The sequence below is a fragment of the Cibotium barometz genome, chromosome 64 (assembly GCF_041138505.1).
Source record: "Cibotium barometz isolate CiBa-2024 chromosome 64, ASM4113850v1, whole genome shotgun sequence".
Lineage (NCBI taxonomy): Eukaryota > Viridiplantae > Streptophyta > Polypodiopsida > Cyatheales > Cibotiaceae > Cibotium > Cibotium barometz.
The window spans coordinates 29,814,126-29,834,749 of NC_141109.1; the positions used below are offsets into that span (position 1 = coordinate 29,814,126).

The window sequence follows — 20,624 nt, forward strand, 5'->3', positions numbered from 1 at the left end:
TATACTAGTCTTGCACTCCATGAGAAATACAAATGTCTAAGTGAAAAAAATTAATGTATTTGTGACTTAATATGCTGCACCACAATGGAGACACAAATTAGCACCACACACTTTCTCTAGTAGAAGTGGGAGAAACTCGCTCATCAAACGATTTTGCTACATGGTAAAGGAGTAGGGCACCTCTAAGTTTCTTTTTGGTTCGTATATGTTTATTGATTGTGACTCATTATCTTCCACCATAGTCCAAACTTGAATTATCTTCAGATAATTTATTTGATTATAAGAGGGGGAAAACGTATTTACAAAGTTAGATTGCTACACGGTAAAGGTGTTTATGCCTTTTGGGGGGGGTTGGGGTTCACTATATGTATATGGAACATAATGACTTTATGCACGGAGGGTTTTTTTTAAGTCATGCCACATACATGCAAGATGCGATCAAATAATAGACTCCTCACATGATCATAAGTATGGTCATGATGTGAAACCTACATAAAATGATTGCACAAAGCCCATTGTTGAAGTGATTGTGAAAAGCTAAGCTTAAATATTTAACTATGGCCAAAATAGTACAAAAGTTTTACTTTCCAAACACCATGTATGCTATTGAAATGAACTTATTGATTTCTTAATTATTTGAGACATTCATTTAAATATTCTACTCATGAATGAAATATCAAGCATAACTACTCTTTTTTATCAACAAATCTCAACAAATAATAAAAAAATCTCCACATTTAATGATTTAATATCAAATTCAATAACATCAAATAAAAATTATAGATAATGATGTTACCAAAATTACAAATAGTGCATAATGAAAATACATTAAAATTTGTGAATATTATGAATGGATCACTAAAATAATGCATAAGAAGTCAACATTAAAGGAAACCAAATCAATGTAATCTTGAGAACAAAGTGCACATTCCCACTCAAACTAATCTTCATATCCATTGAAGTTATCCATTACATAGAAAAATATGTATGAGAAACAAGATGTTTCTAACTAAACAAAATAAGTAAATTCTTTTTTATATCAACTTTGCTTTAGTTTTGTAAGTTTACAAATTTACTCAAACTATGTCCTAAGTTACTTGTTTCATTTAATCAATTCCTATAACCAAATATGGAACCATCTAGAGAAATGATCTCACAAGATGTGGTAGGCACATGTTAACATTACAAGGCAAGAAGGAGGGCGTGCACCTTGCGAGTGAGTGCGAGGCATGTGATCCCTCAAGAGAAGAGGACATCCAAGAAAATTAACCTACATTAATGGCATGCTTGGATAGCCCCCTTTTTTTTTTCATTGTTGTATGTAGCTAGTTTAGGTGCAAGCATGAGCTTGAGTCATGTAGTAGAAGCATCAAAAAAGAAGTAAACGAGACTTTTCCCCTATCTATCATGACATTTCTCAAGTTCACATATGCATAACCGGTAATGATATGAGAATTGAGATGATCCCTACCTGACACCTACAATATTATGAGATGCCTCATGACTTAAACATTTCTAGATGAAATTTTTGTGTTGACTTCTTGTGTGATTGTTCATAGCCTATAAAAAATGATGGTCCTAGGTCAAGAAGGTCAAACTAGTTGTAATAAAAAAAGAAAGACATCTTTTCCATAAATCTTTCATCGTGTCAAAAAAGCCAAAAACAAAAGTTATGCAATATCTTGGTATTACCAATAGGACAATCAATAAATGAGCTCAAATGTGCATAAACCCTTTTGGTATGAAAAAGAAAAAGAAATTTGTTATTCGTGGAAAATAAAAAGCTTTCTAAAGAGAAACTTTTAAGATTATGCACAAGCTATAAATTCAAATAATGATAACTTTAAAATAAATAAAAATAGATTCAGTGTATAAAAGTTTAAATCATTTAAGTCCAAACAAAATATAATTAAAGGAATCCCCTAAGAAAAAAGAATAAGATCATCAAGGCTTTTATATCAAAACCAAGGTGAGAATTGGAATTGGTTATGGTACAAGATGTAATGCTTGAATGATACTTCAATGCATCCCACCTATTGATGGTACAAGATGTAATGCTTGAATGATACTTCAATGCATCCCACCTATTGAGAGAGAGAGAGAGAGAGAGAGAGAGAGAGAGAGAGAGAGAGAGAGAGAGAGAGAGAGCTCAAAAATATAGTTATTATGCATGTTCTTGCACTTACACATCCATGCACATGTGCCATGCACATGCACCTATTGATGGTACAAGATGTAATGCTTGAATGATACTTCAATGCATCCCACCTATTGAGAGAGAGAGAGAGAGAGAGAGAGAGAGAGAGAGAGCTCAAAAATATAGTTATTATGCATGTTCTTGCACTTACACATCCATGCACATGTGCATGTTCTTACACTTGAACATACATGCACATGTAGATGCATTTCCTTACACACACCACACATGCACATGTATGCACCACCCATGCATGAATAATGTGCTTGTATAGTACCCACATGCACTTAACTATGCACATAAGCATTGATAATGCAAAACACACACACACACACACACACACACACACACACACACACACACACACCCCCACACACACACACATACACACACATTAGGATGCATGCATGTAAATGAGCACATATGTGGGCACACATGAAAACCCCATCATACACACACATTCATGTACATGATGACACGTGCAAGCACATGCATGTACGTGTGCATGTAGACACATGGATAAAGACAATATATATTTCATATTAAAGCTACAATTAATAGATGCATAAGGACCTTTTTTTTACTACCAGCCACAAAGGGTATAAGGATATAGCACAAGGGGAGGGGGGATTTTAGTTGGAAAAAATACAAGTATCTTCAAAATTGAAACCAAGTATACTTTGATAATTTATTAAAAAAACTGTTTAGTAAGCTACCTAAATACCAAAATATCTCACACATTCCTCACTTTGTTGAGATAGAGTATAATTTATTTAAAATGACTTTTCTTACACATTACTCACTTTGTTGATGAAGAGCTTTAATGAACTACCTTAGAGGATTGCATCGCCATATGATATCCACTTAAAATAATTGTGATAAGAAAGATTTCTATTATACAATAATCAAACATATTAAAAAAGACAATTGCTATTTTGTAGCCCAAAATTTTGTTTTACTTATTTAACAAGCTAAACATTTGTTGTTAAGTCCTACACATAGTGTGGGACTCACTCAAAAAAGAGAATCAAACAAAGAACCTTAATTAATTTACTAGTTTATAAAATTTCTAAGTTGAACCACTTTTTATTATGGACATGGGTATATAGTGTAGGCCTACCCCCTCTAAAAAGAGAATAAACTAAGAACCTTAATTGATGGAAAACTTAATATCTAAGTCAAGCCACTTTTGTCATGATGATGCGCATACATTAACACTAGTAACATGTGGAGGCTTGAAGAAATAAGTATGCATTTTTTATTTTTTATTTTATAACCTTGAACCTTATTCAAGTGCTTTACATGAACTTGAACAAAGGTAAAAGCACACCAAAAAATTACTATTAGATTAAAAAATATATAATTTTCTTTAGAAAAATGGCACAAAAAACCCAGTCTAAGGTGATTTTGGTACATATACCATAAGTACTCTTTTGTATACCTCTCCCCATAGTTTAGCTCTTAGTAGGACCATAAAAATCAACATAGATGAAATGATTTCCACATGGAAGGCTAATCGAGGCCCTTTTGAGTCACCAACTAAAGTACCTTTGGTGTATAACTTTAGCCTACCTTTGGTATAACCTTTGTGCTTGATAGACATGGAAAAAGAAGAGAAATGCTAATATAAAGAATTAGCTTTTTAGAAAAAATAGTATTACCTTATTTCAAAAGCTAGACAAATGTGAAAATAGCAAGCTTCCATGTTGTTACACACACACATGTATACTTACCTTTATTTAGTCTATTGTGGTAAATCACATAGAACAAATGGTTTAATGCATCACAAGACATTATGTTTGCATTAAAGAAGACTTGTATACCTTAATGTAATCATAACTTTCTTTATTTTGTAATCATAAATCTACCCTTCTATGAGCATGATGCGTATCTAGCATTATATTGGTAAAGACATGAAAACAAGTTTTAAAAAGTGTCATAACTTGACAATTCACACTAAAATCAACCAGTCTTATAGACAAATTTGTGTATGGAAAATAATAAATTTCTCTCAAATCTCAATGGTTGTTTCTATATTCAGTGCTTTCAATGTCCCATATGGACATTGAAAACGTTAAATCTCGTGGTACGGAGGTGTGTTCGTGTGCATAAAAGTAGGGTAAAATTTCCTGCGCCCATAGGCTAGACTTAGGTCCCTATCTGGAAAAGAAAATGCCCCATGCGGACCTTCGATGTACCCATATGTGTTTGTGTGTGTAGAAGTACAGTGAAATTCCATACGCCAAGAGGATAGACTTAAGACCCTATGTGAAACAAAAATGTCCCTTCTTGTGGACCTTTTTATAATTGTTCTCTTGTGTGAATTATTGAAGCGGCATCACCAAGGGTCATTTGGAGACAAGATATGGGCATTTGAGCTAACAAATAGACAAATAACTATTTGGGTGCTTCATGCTTTTGAAACTAGGGCATAAAGCCATTAGTGGCGTCAACTTTTATACAGTGTTATATGCTTGTCAAAAAAGCAAAAGGAAAAAGGAGGATGCGAGATAATGCACGCCACTGAGAGTGTCACCACTAGAGCAAGTTGATATAAAAGAGGGAGTATTGAGCATGGTGTCTCCACATCTCTCTTCAGTGGAGTTGCGCCGAGCTTCTTGTTGTGATAAGAGAAGAGATGGCTGAGCAGCAAACGCTTGGATACCCTCCTCCAGGTTGCAAAATCTGATGAGATATGGTGTATTGTGATTCTGGGTTCATTAATTTTAGTGTGTGTGATTTTGGCTTCGGTTGTTGTGGTGGCAGGATACCCCATCCCTCTGCAGGATCCGCCACTTCCTCTCAAAGCCGCTACTACTAAGAAATGGAGGTTTAGTCGCAAGGATCGCCCTCAGACAAGAGACGGCCGAGACAAGGGCTGCCTAGAAGGCTGGTTCGCTCTCTCTCTCTCTCACACACACACACACACATATACACACACGTACCTCCCCAGAAGCACGCACGTTCTCTCTCTCTCTCTCTCTCTCTGACACACCACCCCACTGACACGCACGTTCACTCTCTCCCCCTCTCACCCCCACACGCACCTTCTCACTCTCTCTCTCTCCCCCCACCCCACAGGCACGCACGTTCACTCTCGCTCCCTCTCTCTAACCCTACACGCACGTTCTCTCTCTCGCCAACACACACTTCATTCGTCCGTTCTCTCTCTCCCACTACCTTTCTGTCACCCACAAGTGGGGCAGATTGGCTAGTGCGAGAACCATCATCCACCCGAGTTCAAGTCCCACCATTGGTCGTATATGCCCTCGTGTTGCATTCTACCGTCGTTAATACCTCTCTCTCTCTCTCCACCTGTGGACCAATGCTAGAACCTTGGGTTTTATCTTTAGAAACACGGATATAAAAAGATTACTCTTCAAAAGAAAGGGTAATCTTTAGACACTCACACCCTCCCCCCCTTCTCTCTCCTTCTTATGGTGACTTTTGCTTCTAAATATTTGCCAATTTTGACCCCTCTCCCCCTTCTCTCTCCTTCTTTATGGTGACTTTTGCTTCCAAATATTTGCCAATTTTGACCCTTGACCACATAGAGATCCTATGAGACCATGTGTTATGACAATTGCTTTTTGCTAAGAGATACACCAAACCTCTTTCTACTTAACCACGTTACAACTATATTATAATTCCAGTTAGTACTAGAATTCTAAATCTTTGATAAAGTAAGTAACCTCTACATTTGGCATACATACATACATGCACACACATAATACACTTACTCTTAGTGAGTGCATGCATTTACCTAACAAGCATAGATGCATGCACCTATTTGGAGTTTTAGTTTGTATTACACTCTTAGGAGCGTGCACACATTCACAATTTCGAGCTTACCTAAGCATATGTTTCAATATTAAGCATGGACGCATACATTTTATTAGATTATTAGTCTCTCTTTTACTCTCCTTTCAATTTGTTGGATGCTTTTTTTTTAAAAACTTTGCATTGATGTATTTTGCATGCAGCTTAGCGGCACTTTGCTGCTGCTGCGTGTTGGAGGAGTGTTGCGGCTAACTACCATTGTTAGTTAAAAATCATTCTGAGAGTTGAGTATTGATAAAAAGGAGGACTTGTGAGCATACCAAATAACCATATATCTATCACACATGTACTTCTACATATCATTTTAGAATCGCACATCATTTGGGTTTTTTGTAATATCTGGCGAGTGACATTAAGTATTTACAAAAGTTAATTCTCTCAACATATTAACAAATTTAAACTTCAACTTGCATGTGTTATTTTTGAAATTCTATGAAGTTTAAAGCCAAACAATGACTAAAATGCTATGGAAGATGTAGTTCTTGTTGTTGTAAGTAAAAATGACAATGTTTTATGTCCATTTTATGGTTTATAAATGAAGCTACTCTCTTTTTTTGTTAAAAAAAAACAAACTTGTTGTATCTTTTTTTGTTTCTTTTTAAAGAGAAAAAAGAAAGGCATCCATGTTGCTTATAAGTTTAACTTTTGAATTTTCCCAAGCACTAAATTTTCCTTAATAATCAAAAGATAAAGCACTTATTTATTAGAAGTCCTTAATAAAAAATGGCTTGTGCCACTTGTCTTGAACCCACTTTCATTTGTTTACTACATGTGGTCCTCTCTCTCTCTCTCTCTCTCTCTCTCTCTCTCTCTCTCTCTCTCTCTCTCTCTCTCTCAAGTGCGCAGCACACGTGCTCATCTCAAGTGAGAGGTAGGGATTGGTTAAATCCTCAAGCGTGATGCTCAAAGGATTAACTATTCTCTCACTCTCGCCCCTGCAAGAAATGAGCATATGTGATAAAACAATACTAGGAGATATACCAACTCATCTTGAGTAGCAATTCTAAGGAGACCTAGCATGGGTTGAGGGAATGACGCCATCCACACTCATTATAGGTCCTCACATATTGCACACTCACTTTACCATATTCCCAAAATCAGCCCTCCACTCCCACACCCACCCGAACCTCACCCCACTACATCCACTTTCTTCACATCAACCATGGTGGAAAAGGCCATCCAGAAACTCCAAAACGATCACTCCCAAAATTATGAGGGGATTAGATCGGAGCACCTATCACATGCAACCCGGCACCCTTGCACCCCACTACATTTACTTTCTTCACATCAACCATGGTGGAAAAGGCCATCCAGAAACTCCAAAACGATCGCTCCCAAAATCATGAGGGGATTAGATCGGAGCACCTATCACATGCAACCCGACACCCTTGCACCCCTCTTGACTTACATGTTTAATAGGGCACTGGTGGGGAAGGCTTTGATCATCACTCATCATCTCACCCATACACAAAGTTGGGGACACTATGGAGCCCAACAACTACAAGACCATCATGATCGGCCATACCTCAGCCATACCTTGTCCAAGCTATATGGATCTATGTGCTAAGGACAAAGCTCAGCTCATTGGGAGAGGGAGAGAGAGAGGGGGGGCATAGAACACGATGCCAGGCAGGGTGCAGGCAGACCTTCTCCACCTTAGATCACATCTTCACACTCATGAGCCTTGTTGCAGGCCTAGGCTGATGGCTATCGATGCCTGTAATATTGCTTTATGGATTTCTATAAAGCCTTTGATGTGGTGCCACGTGATCGCCTACTACAACACCTATAGATCCGTAAGGTTCCATCAGACATGATTTGGGACATTATTGCTTTATATGATTCATTGATTAGGAGATTGAGATGCAAAAAGGACTCTCAGAGGAGATATCTAATAGTACTGGGGTGAAATAGGGTTGCATGATAACCCTCAGACTTTATTCACATAGCAAGAGGTGGAGGGGCATCCCTATTGGGCAAACTTGTGTTTATCGAGTGTTTATCCTCTTATATGTTAATGATATAGTGCTTATTATAAACTCACAAAAGGGATGATAGAAGCACTATAAGACTTCTATTTTAGTTAACCTTGGGAAGACCAAGGTCATGGACTTCTATACTTCCCCTAGTGTGAGGAAACATATAGAGATCACCTACATGGACATTTAACCTACATGGTTAGTTAACCTACAAGGTTAACTGGTCATGGTCTTCTATACTTCCCTACATGGGCAATTAGAGGGGTTTGTCAATTAACCTGCATGCTCAGCATAGAGGGGCTTGTCAATTAACCTGCATGCTCAGCATAGAGGGGCTTGTCAATTAACCTACATGGTCAGTCAACCTACAAGGTCATAGTCTTCTATATTTTTCCTAGTATGAGGAAACATATAGAGATCAACTACATGGGCAGTCGAGAGGGGCTTGTCAATGAACCTTGAGAAGACCAAGGTTATGGTCTTCTATAGTTCCCCTAGTGTGAGCAAACATATAGAGATCACCTTCATGTGCATTCAGGTGGAGGTAGCAAACTCATATGTCTACTTGGAGGTCACTTTCACGAGCTCTGCATCACAGGATAGATTGACAAGGGGATACACTGCACTTTCCCTCCTAGAGAGGCACTCCTAGAGAGGCAATGTCAGACACACTTTGGGAAGCCCAAGACAAAGGGCTATCTTTTGACACACTAGTGACTCTGGTGATAATGTATGCATCCCCATTCTGGGCATCAGGCTTATCAGCAGGGTAGCAACAAGGTAGATTGGTTGTGCATAGAGCGTCCATAGATTTTGATGCTATCCAGAACCATCTGTCTCTCACCTTGTTATTCGAGTAGAGTTTTCTATAGCACCTACGGTGGTAAAGGCCTTATTCTCGATTGTCACCACATACATATAGAGGATACTAGCCATGGATTCATTACGATTACCATAGCTGGCACTATAATCTTCTCAGGCAATAGAGAAGAGAGGGGTGCATCCATCTTGGTATGCTTCTATCATCATATGGCTACCTCTATTTCAATATGACCCAGACTCCCCCTACACCACGCTCATACATGTAGATAGAAAACAGGTGCATGGATTACCCATGGGGAGCCTCTACCACCCAAGATGCAGTCCTACAGTAACCATTTTCTGAGGCTTACATAGGATGGATTCATTTAATGCTGTTTTTGTGATGGTAATGTGATCTGGAATAGGTACCTGTGGTAAGAGATTTCATTGAGCTGAAGCATTGGTCGTGAGGCAGATGGGGCATTGTTGTGAGGCAGCTAGAGCAGCGTTCGTGAGCTAGAGCATTGGAGGCTGAGCTGGAGCGTTGGTCATGAGGCATGTAAAGTACACAAAATCAGCTTAAGTCAGCTTTTGAGACAAAAAACCAAACACGCATTCACAGATTGTAGGAAATAAAATGACATGAAATTATGGGAAAGTGCGCTTTAAATGTGACACTTGTAGAGAGTACTTTTTGCCACGTGTCATTGTTTTATTCATTGCATGTAGATTAACCATTTGATACAAATATCGAAGCACTCCACGTGTCACGCTGCGATTGGATGTCATACGGTCACATTTAAATACCATGTTTAGACTTAAATAGCACGGTGGCCCAATAAACTATTCTCACACAAACTCACAAAACTGGCAAGTTTTTTGCCCTAAATTTCTCTAAGGTTGACACAGTTAAAGTTTCTACACCCCAGTTGCGAGAATCTAGCTGTCACTTGCTTTTGAGAGAAACAATGACTTAAACTACACTTTGAGTACAGTTATTTCGACTGTTAGAATGGAGGAAAAGCGCGACAAAACGGATACAGACATCAATCAAAATATATATTCCAGAGCAAGTAGGTGTATTATACTTTTTCACGTACCTTCTTTAAAGAAATTATTTTAAAATCTTTAGATGCTTTTAGATCTCAAGGAATCCCTGCATGCAGTAGCCATATGAGATGAATAGGCTAATCCTTGATATTTCAAGACGAAATACCTCGTCTTTTTGCTTCCCAAAACAAATTCGGTTTCGATAGCCAAAAGACGCGATATTTTGTTTTGAAATCCCTTACTTTTTCGTTTCCGCGTCAAATGGCTACATACACAAATACACACACACATACACACACACACACACACACACACATACATATATAGATATCCTTAAGTATATACTGTAAATATATATATGTATATATATATATATATATATATACATATACATATATATATATATCTCTGTGTGTATATATATATGTGTGTGTGTATGTGTTTGTACATATATATATATATATACATATATATATATACATACATACATACATACATATATATGTATGTATGTATGCATGTATATATATACATGCATACATACATACATATGTATGTATGTATGTATGTATGTATGTATACATACATACATACATACATACATATGTATGTATGTATGCATGTATATATATACATGCATACATACATACATATATATGTATGTATGTATGCATGTATATATACATATATATGTATGTATATATATACATACATGCATACATACATACATATGTATGTATGTATGTATATATATACATGCATACATACATACATATATATGTATGTATGTATGTATGTATATATATATATATATATACATACATACATACATACATACATACATACATATGTATGTATGTATGCATGTATGTATATATATACATACATATATATGTATATATATATATATATACATACATATATATGTATATATGTATGTATGTATATATATATATATATGTCTATATATATATATAAGTGTGTGTGTGTGTGTGCATGTCTATATGTTTTTATATGTGTAGATATATTTTTCTATGTGTGTGTCTGTATATTGGTATATCTATGTAGTTGTAAATTTGTACATATGCATAGATACACATCTACGATATTTTGCATGTGCACGTAAACTATATTCAAATTTGCTTTTGATAGTCAAAAGACGCGATATTCTGATTTCAAAGCTCTTATTTTTGTATCTTCGCGTCAAATGGCTACTTGTATTCTCTCTCTCTCTCTCTCTCTCTCTCTCTCTCTCTCTCACACACACACACACACACACACACATACACACACACACACACACACACACACACATGCACACACGTAGATTGACATATAGCTATTTTGTAATCTATTTTTATAAATTAATCATATATCATTTTCTTATAATGCAGGGTCAAGGGGATTTAAAAGAAAGTCTTCTGAAATGGATGCAGAGTATATCTTTAGAGGATGGAAAGATGTACTGGATAAGCAGCCAAGGGAATCAAAGATTTCGAAGAAGAGGTTGATTGATTTTTCATTAGGTTCAGTTGTTTCTTCAAGTGACACTCCTCTTATAGTGCAGAGTGAAGCACCTGAATCTGCTCAACCAATTGCAACAATGTCTTTCGTATTTGATTACAGACATGTCAAGAGTTCTGCAGGTCTTTGTACTTTTATAGTGAGTCTGCTGAATTAAGCTAGTCTTCCAATGTTGTTCCAAAGATGTGTGCCTTTAAAGTAGAGGATCCCGATTTCGAGGAACAAATTAAGGCCAGCAGGGATTATGACAGTAGTGCCGACAACTTAGATTCTGTGTGGTAGAAGCTAATAAGGATATGCCAAACTTGTCCTTGATTCCTGTCATGGCAAGGAAGTCAGTAAAAAGGGATGTTGATTCCTCTATAGGAACTCGTAAGGAACAAGAGGTTGTAAAACAGGGATTTTGAAAGATCAATTCACTACCATTTGATGAAAAATTGTTTAATTTTGTCTACGCTTCTGGGGCTAGTGAGCAGTATCATATATTGGCTGATATTTTCAATGACATTTCTTTAATTTTGGAGCAGCATGCAGATTTTCTATCAAAGGAGAGGTCTGATTTTGAAGCTTCTCTCAGTTATGGGAGTCCCTATTTGTGAGAGAGCTTATGTACATTTAATGGATTGCTCTCCAAGTTCCAAGTACTTGAATCTTCTCCAAAAAAGGTATCTGCAATTCCCTTCTGACCACAAAGTGACATGCTCCGTACACCCCAGGCATTGTAGGCTACTGGAGGAATTGATCGGATTCCTATGCTTCCTTCACTGTCTATACACTATTCTCCCTTCATTAGGGAAAGATGTGTTCTACAAGGAGACTGTTGATGAGGATATGCCTACAGATGAGACCAACCGGCCTAATGACAAAGCCATAGAAGTTCTCAGGAGTCAAGGTTTGAAGATGCCAGATAATCTACAGGAGTTCAATGTTGAAGATAACCAACTGATCTTGCCTATACTCCCGGGGTTCAAAAATTGGTGGGAAGGTGTATCTCCTTTTGAGTGACATACAGAGAATACATTTAGGATACGTGAAGACTACACTTTATCTGCCATAGCCAGTTTTTATGATGGAGAGGAGTGATTTGTTTCAGAGGACTTTAGTGACAAAGAGGGCCTCGAGTTGAATTTTGATGGCAAATACTGTCTAAGGAATTGTTTCAATAAGGCAAGCCAATATAGGGATATGGATTAGTCCCGGATGATCAGTCTTTCAAAAAGTTTCAGGAGGATCACAATTTTGATAAGCTGGAGGACTCTACACGAGGCTGGTGGACAAGAAGATGCTGGCAAAAGAGAGCTCAATAGATCTCTAGATCAACAACGCGTTTGTAGTAGATGAAAGCACTCAGGTACTGGAATCTCTCTCTCTCTCTCTCTCTCTCTCTCATATGTCTGTGGTATTAAAATTTCTTGCAAACCTTTATATGGAGGAGCTAGATCAATTTTTACACAGGCATAATCGGATCTACCGTGGTAGAGATGCTACATTATCTTACTACCTGAAGAGATTATCAATTGTAAAGATTTTGATCTAGCATAATTCTATGAGCCAACAGGGTGTCTTAGCAAATTTCTTGTTCAAGACACTCTCTCGCTTTCTTGGCGGTACAATAATACCCAAAACATACGATAAGATAATTCTTGTGAGAGAGAAAGTAAGTGCAATAGATATTTTTGGATACTACCCTGGCTTAAGAGCTTCTAGGAGAGCTTACTTTCTTACATACACTGCTAATGCTTTATCTTTAGGTATAGTGAATCTTGAGGAGTTAGATGAGTATGGAAAACATTTTCTACTTAGATTCAAGCAACCAGCACACCATGTTAGCAATAAATTACTCAGGGCAGAGAAGCCTGAGATTGTATTAAAAAATTTCTTGTATCATTACATTCTATTAATCCAGTGATGATTTACATAATATTTTTTTCTGTCCATTTGTTTTGTGCTTGGATAGCACTTGAGTTTTTAAAAGCTTTAGATCTTTTATGTTTTCTCTTTTCTATATCTCTAAGTGTCTGAAGCATCTTAAACAACTTTAAGGTTTCTTTCCTATGTAGTTGTTGGAGTATTCCGTGGTAGAACCATTGGAAAACTTCATGCATCTCCTTCCTCCACCATGTTGTGTATGCCTAAAATATGCATTTTGTGCCATTGTGACTTTTCCATCCCCCTTGAGTGTTCCAAGTACTAGGGTTTCTATATTTTTGGATAAAAAATGGCATATGGTTGTAGAGAATATGTTGCATATCAACAAAGGGAGAATCAGATGTGCATCAACAATCAGTTATGCATGTCAACTAAAAGAACATAATCATGAACCTTACCATGTAGTGTGTTATGTTGGAATCTGTCCAAGCTATCTTCATGACTTGAAAGTTTGCAAGTTGTCTTGAAAGCTCTTTTTATCTTGTTGTGTCCAGTTAACTTTGGCACACATTCTGAAAAGAACATCAATTGATCACCAAACCTCTGCCTTTGCATGCATTGATTCACTCTCTTGATCTTTCACTGCATTATGGAGATTTTTTCATTATTCGTACTTGATTCTTCTAATGCAGTTTGATTTATATACTTTTCCTGTCTTGGTACTTTTGTGTTTCTCGGTGTGGAGGGGTTCTTATAGAAATCTTCTTGCTTTAACTCCTCCAATTGATGGTTTCATTTGGTACATCCTTCTCATTGGTTGACTTCTTAGTGTCTTTCAAAATACGAACATTCCCTCCATGTGGTCCAATCTCAGACAACACCTTTTCCAATGAGCAAAGGGTTTCTTTTCTCTCTAGCACATTCTTTATCTTCCAAGCAATTCCAATGTAGAGAAACACCAATTTCTCAATGATATGGCACAACGCATGAAGGGTACAAATATGTACATTGATGAGAGGAATCTCAAATACATGGCAAAAGTTCTCATCAATCAAATTTTGGTCTGGTGGTCTTCTCCACCACTTAGAGTCTAGCTCTTTTACGAAATCCATGCAATAAAGACAGGGTGACCTTATGTTAGCTCCCTTGCTACAATCGAATAAGCACTTGAGTGTCTTGAGTTCACCTGCAAGATGCCACTGAACTTGGAAGTCTCCCTTGTTGTGTGCACCCCTCGTGAATAATAAATTTTAGATTTTAAAAGAAAAGAAACATAGCAATAGATTCAAGAAAATCTACCTTATGTGACGCTTGATGGTTGTCTCATCTTCAAGGATGATGATTGGCACCCTTGATGTGACACCATGTTTGATCTTGGCATCCATGTAGATCTTGCCTACCGCATCAAAAATATATCCATGCTCCCTTGCTTTAATGTGAGTTGCCTTTCTTGCTTGCCTCTTCGTAGTAGATATAGATGGTCCTCCAAGATTTGCACTAAAAAAGTCATGCAAACGTGGCCCACCACATAGCTTAATGACTTCAAACATGGTCTTTGTGGACTCCGTAAACCTTTGCCCCTTTTTGGGCCTCAAAGCATTTTTGGCAACATTTTGGAAAAAATCCCATAAAGCTGATTTTCCCCGAAATTTGCCTTGCATATGAGCCTCGATAATTCTGTTGCAAAAATGCCGCACATCCTTTCTATTGATGCATTCAAAATTTGCTTCTTTCAAAGATCGAATCCTCATAGGCATTCAACCACCATAGCTTCCTCCTTGCCTCTTTTAAGTCCTTTCTAGACTTAAGTGTGGCATTTTTTAGCTCTTTGTTGATACTAAGAAAATCTAAACGTCTCCCTTTACTTGTATTCCTACCTCCCCTCTTCTCAATGGCACTAGACTCTCTATAAACCCTCATTCAAAAATCATCACAAGCCATAATTCTATCACAGTATTCACAGGTTAAACCATGAAAGGGCATTCCAACTTTTGAAATCCGAAGACAATTTATGTGTCTATAACATCCTTCTACCTCTCGTACTTCTTAGTACCATCAAATAAAGTAGCTTTAGTGTAGGGCTCACAATATCACTCATGACCCATCTTTACATCATGTAGGAAAGGTTTTATATTAATATCAGTCCCTTTTACATGCATGGTACGTTGCCATAATCCCCAACACAAAAAATTTAGATTCAATGATTGAAGGCAAGCTTGAATCACTTGCAATAATGGAAGATGCTCCTACATGCTCTTGTTGTGGCAATTCGGTTGATGTTAGGAAATCACTCAAAGATATTTGATGTGGATCTTTGTCAAAATGTTTTTTTGGCCGCCTTGGAAGTCCTGCTGTCAAGATTGGAGGTGAATGAGCCACTGATTCGTTGCTACATGCTGTAATGTAAGCTTTCCCTTGGATATGTTGTTCTAAAAGCATCTTCAAATCTGAAGCTTGAGGACACAAGGGTAGCCACTTTCCATCATGCTTGCATGCAACTTTGACAAGCCTTTTACCTTTATATTCATTCAAAGTTGCCTCCACAAGCTAAAAATTAGCACCTACATGAGCAAACAACTAAAAATCAACCCTTATGTAAGCAAATAAGTTGAAAATAACGCAAGCAAAAACTTTTTGAAAAGACAACCTAAAAGAGTAAGTGAAGATAACTTACATGATCAAGAATATAATTGTTTAGTAGTTTACCTTCATGATGAGTATTATTAAAATTATTCATCTCCTCAATAGCTCCAAGAATTGTTAGTGCATCCTTGCAATCATCTTGCGACTCCTTTCCACTATCTCCTAGTGTAGATTGTGTTTCCACCTTTGATCCACGATTAGCTAGGTATCTCTTTTGATGTGCTTGGCTATCAAGAATGTGAAACCGCATAAAGTTGGACAAGCATGAGTAAGGTGATTGTTTACCACCAATAGTTCCCTTCCGACCATAAGCACTTCCAAATTCATGACACCACACTCGAATTAAAGGTGTGTCACCAACATCTTTCGTCATCATGATCTCAAACTTATCATCCCTTGGTGGCTGCCGCTCCCTCAACTTTTTGCAAATCTTCTCACATTGATCCTCCCAACTTTGAAGAGTTGATTTTGAAATTAAGATACTCTTAAGCATCTTGTTTCTGCACCCTTTCCTATCATCACCATCTGGATTATGCTCTCTAGCATCACCTTCTTCACTTGCATTCTCTTGAGTATCTTCTATGTCTTCATCCAAGCTTCTACTCACATGCTTCGAAGGCCCACTCTCCTCACGCACATTTAATACTCTCCAATAGCAATATATTTCTGGAAGCTTGTACTACTTGTAAATGAATAGTATTAAGCAAAAAAGAGAGTTAAAATTTCTTGCAAAATGACTCTAGGAAGCTAGATTACCTTATTGAAATAGGCCTCTTACTGAAATAGGTATGCAAGGCGGTGAAGAAGAAACAAGGCATGCAAGAAGAAGACCATAGCAGTGTACACAGAGAGTGCATGAAGAGAGAGAGAGTTACGTAATGTTCAAAAATAATGTTTAGATTTTCACTATTCATTTCCTCTACCCTTTTTTAGTACCTTTTGAAAATACTACTTTTCAAAATCCTAGGTGGACCACCATATTTTTTCATAATACTACTTGGGTCTAGGATTTTTTTAATGCTACTTTAAAAATCCTAGGTGGTCCATGATTTTTTCTAATAATACTACTTGGGTCCAGGGATTTATTTCAATATACTACTTTCAAAATCCCACATGGGTCCAAGATTTGAACTCACTACATGGACCTTTATAAAAGAGATATTTACCACTTGGGTTAAAGGATGCTTCTAAATAATATTGAATTAAAACCCCCTCTTGTTAATTTAACAAGATTGCTATGTTTCAATCCCTCTTGTATTTTCAAAACTATAACCCCAAGTAATAAAATAACCCCTCCTTTTGAACTCACGTGCTACACTAACGGATTTGAAGGTGCACCCCCCGAGACCTGCGTACACCTGGATCACTGCTGCCAGGTGTCCTCAAAACAGCCCTGGTTCTCCCTACACCAGGAGTAACCACACACGGAATTCCAAGCTTCTCATCAAGGCTCTGCTCAGAGCCCCACTAGAGTCACCATCCACATATGAGTGACCTGCTGAGACAGATCAGGCGCACAAAAGGTTGATCTACCTTTTCCTTCCCTTTTTGTGATACATGTGTACCCACATCATTCCTTAACCATCTTGACCATAGGCTAACATTGGGTCCACTGCTGCTCAAGGACTTCCCAAGTCAGCACCTGTGATTTCTGCTCTACATGTGGTGCAACATTAGCACTTCTTACATTTGCATCTTTTATTGCCTTCACTCTACTGGTGCATACCATCTACTCATCTCATCGAAGACGACATCTCTACTTACTCGCATCTCACAAGTGGTAGGGTTATAGCATCTATAACCTTTTTTCTCCATAGCATAACCAACGAAGATGTATTTCTTTGCCTTTGAATCTAACTTTTTTCTCACTTCATCAGGAACATGTACATATGCAATACACCCAAACACTTTCAAGTGAGACACATCTGGTCTTATGCCTGTAAACTTATGTTTAGTAGTCATACCGTGAATAACTGCAGTGGGTGTCCTGTTCATAATGTACACAACAGTTGCTACTACTTCTACCCAAAAGTAATGTGGCATATCCTTTTCAGCCAATCAAGGCACGTGCCACTTTTGCAATGTGCCTGCTTTTCCTTTCTGCAACACCATTCTGTTTTTGCAGAGTGTACCTGCACATAAACTGCCTCTTGATTCCCTGCTTCCTTAGGAAATTGCTGAACTCATTTGGAGAAATATTATCCCCCACCATCTGATCTTAGGCATTTTATTTGCATGCCTTTTTCCTTCTCGACCAAGGCCTTAAATATTTGAAAGTGAGAAAACACCTCACTTTTCTCCTTGAAATAAACCCACACTTTCCTAGTGTGGTCATCAATGAATGTAACATAGTACCTGCAACCTCCAATTGTTGCACTCTTGGTCGATCCCCATACATCGGAATGTATGACATCCAATGGCCTTGCACTGACATGCTTTTCATGTGGGAAAGCACGTTTGGCTTGCTTGCCAAGTTGGCATGCTTCACATACCTTATGTATACCGTCAACCTTAAACTTTGGCAAACCTGCAACAATATTTTGGGCCTGCATAGACTTCAGTCATTGTACATTCATATGACCAATGCGCTTGTGCCATATGTCAATATTTGCAATGACACCTGTTTCATGCGCAAACATGGCTGCCTTTTTATCTCAGGCATGTTCACATCCAAAGTAAACATCTTGCTATTTCTGTTACCCTTTGCAACCAAGCGACACTTATTTTTGAAGTCTTTCACAAAACATCCTTGAGGATACATTCATATGACCAATGCGCTTGGGCCATATATCAATATCTGCAATGACACCTGTTCCATGCGCAAACATGGCTGCCTTTTTATCTCAGGCATGTTCACATCCAAAGTAAACATCTTTCTATTTCTGTTACCCTTTGCAACCAAGCGACACTTATTTTTGAAGTCTTTCACAAAACATCCTTGAGGATTAAACCTCACTTGCAGACCTTGCTCAACCATTTTGTCCAATAGAATCTAAGTTCTTTGTAATATTCAGAACATGAAGTACATCAGCCAATTACTTCATTTTGCCATCCTGCATAGACAATGGCACTTTACCAACATGCGCAATGGGATGTGCAGTATCATCACCTGTTTCTACATAACCCGATTTTTCTATTTTCTGCATATCTCTAAACCACTCAACATGACTCGTCATGTGGTTTGAGGCACCAGAATCCACATACCATATATCTTGAGATCTTGACACATCCCATGTTATGGAAATAAGCATGTGCTACATCACAAACAGCTGCTCACTTCTGTCATCACCTCCATGTTTGCTAAATGATGCTGCATAGTTGCCTTGCTGTTTGCAACTTCCCACTTTTAATGTCATTCTCCTTTTTGTAGCAGTCCTTTGCCATGTGTCCTGGTTTGCCACAGTAGTAGTAGCACTCTATGATATTTGCATTTTGATTTCTTTGCCAACCACCTTGGCCTCTTTGGCTCCCCCTGCCTCTAGACTGGCCTCTTCCACCTGTGTATGATTACTGATGTGAATCATTGGATTGTTGTTGTCCAAAATTCTGATTTCCTTGTCGGCCACCACCTTGACCTTGACCATGGCCTCTACCTTTGCATCTACCTAAATTAGAGTCAAAGGCATGTTGCAATGTGTTCTTGCTTTGTGAAAAAAAATCCTCACCTACAGCCTTTTCTTCTATGATCAGCATAGATATCAAGTCCTGAAAGTTGAGAATATTCTCCCTAACTGCAATGGCATTCTTGAATGGCTTCTACTCTTTGCCAAGCCCATTCAGACAGACACTCTTTGCCAAGCCCATTCAGACAGACACTCACCAAATCATCATCCTCCAACTGATACATTGATAGCCCCAAGGGATTCAACAATGCCCTTGATCTTTAAGGCATATTCATTGATGGACATGCTTTTCTTTTCCACAGTATGCAACTCTTGCTTTAACTGCAACTTCCTTACCTTTGTGTTAGTCTGGAACATTTGAACCAGATTCTGCCATGGAACTACTGGAGTATTTGCATCCTATATGTGTCTTATCATAGTGTCTGTGACACTAATTGAAAGCCAGTACACAAGCCAGCACCCTGATTCCAATCCTTGAATGCCTTTATATTTGTAGGAGTGGCATTCTCCTCAGCAAATAACTCTGGAGGCTCCTCATTGTCTCCTTCTACATAATCCCAAAATCCTTTACCCATTAGGAAATTGGTCATTCTAAACTTCCAGGCATGGAAGTTATTCTTATCCAGCTTCTCACTAACAATCTAGTTAATTTTGTCAGACAGTTTCCTGCAGCAATCAAATAACCTGCAAACATACAACTTCTGTATGCAACCTGTAATACAACAATATCTCCTGTAACTGCTACAACCACCAGCGGTACTTCAGCACAGCCTGTGTGTCACCAAATGTGACCAGAGTACATGTACATACACCCAGTATCAACAATACATGTGCAAACCCAGTTAAGAGGTAGGAATGCTAGATGGGATGAAATCCAACAAGGGTTTGATTTTCAAATCAGATATACAGAAAAGGAAATTTGGATGTCGTGCCACATTAGGACATTTTGGAGATCATTTGTAGGGCCTTATAAGAAATTCATGAATTCTTATTTTCTCTCTCTAGAAAAAATGTACAAATATAAAATAATTGAATTTTAAGATGTGATTATTCTACTCTTGCATTTATGAATAGCTGCAAGCTTTTCATAAATTCAAA

The 20,624-nt window shown here is 37.8% G+C and overlaps 2 protein-coding genes across 2 annotated transcripts; both read left to right on the plus strand.

Annotated features, from left to right (window-relative positions):
* The first annotated feature begins 4,718 nt into the window (after positions 1-4,718).
* Positions 4,719-6,431, plus strand: LOC147603506 (uncharacterized). The gene is made up of 3 exons (XM_086797001.1): positions 4,719-4,872; positions 4,964-5,090; positions 6,181-6,431. The coding sequence occupies exons 1-3, from the start codon at positions 4,836-4,838 to the stop codon at positions 6,227-6,229; spliced, it is 213 nt and encodes a 70-aa protein (XP_086653127.1). The 5' UTR covers positions 4,719-4,835; the 3' UTR covers positions 6,230-6,431.
* Positions 6,432-9,813: 3,382 nt separating this feature from the next.
* On the plus strand, positions 9,814-11,828 carry LOC147603507 (uncharacterized). Its single transcript, XM_086797000.1, has 2 exons — positions 9,814-9,890; positions 11,262-11,828. Exons 1-2 carry the CDS (start codon positions 9,830-9,832, stop codon positions 11,546-11,548), a joined length of 348 nt encoding a protein of 115 aa, XP_086653126.1. The 5' UTR covers positions 9,814-9,829; the 3' UTR covers positions 11,549-11,828.
* Positions 11,829-20,624: the final 8,796 nt, after the last annotated feature.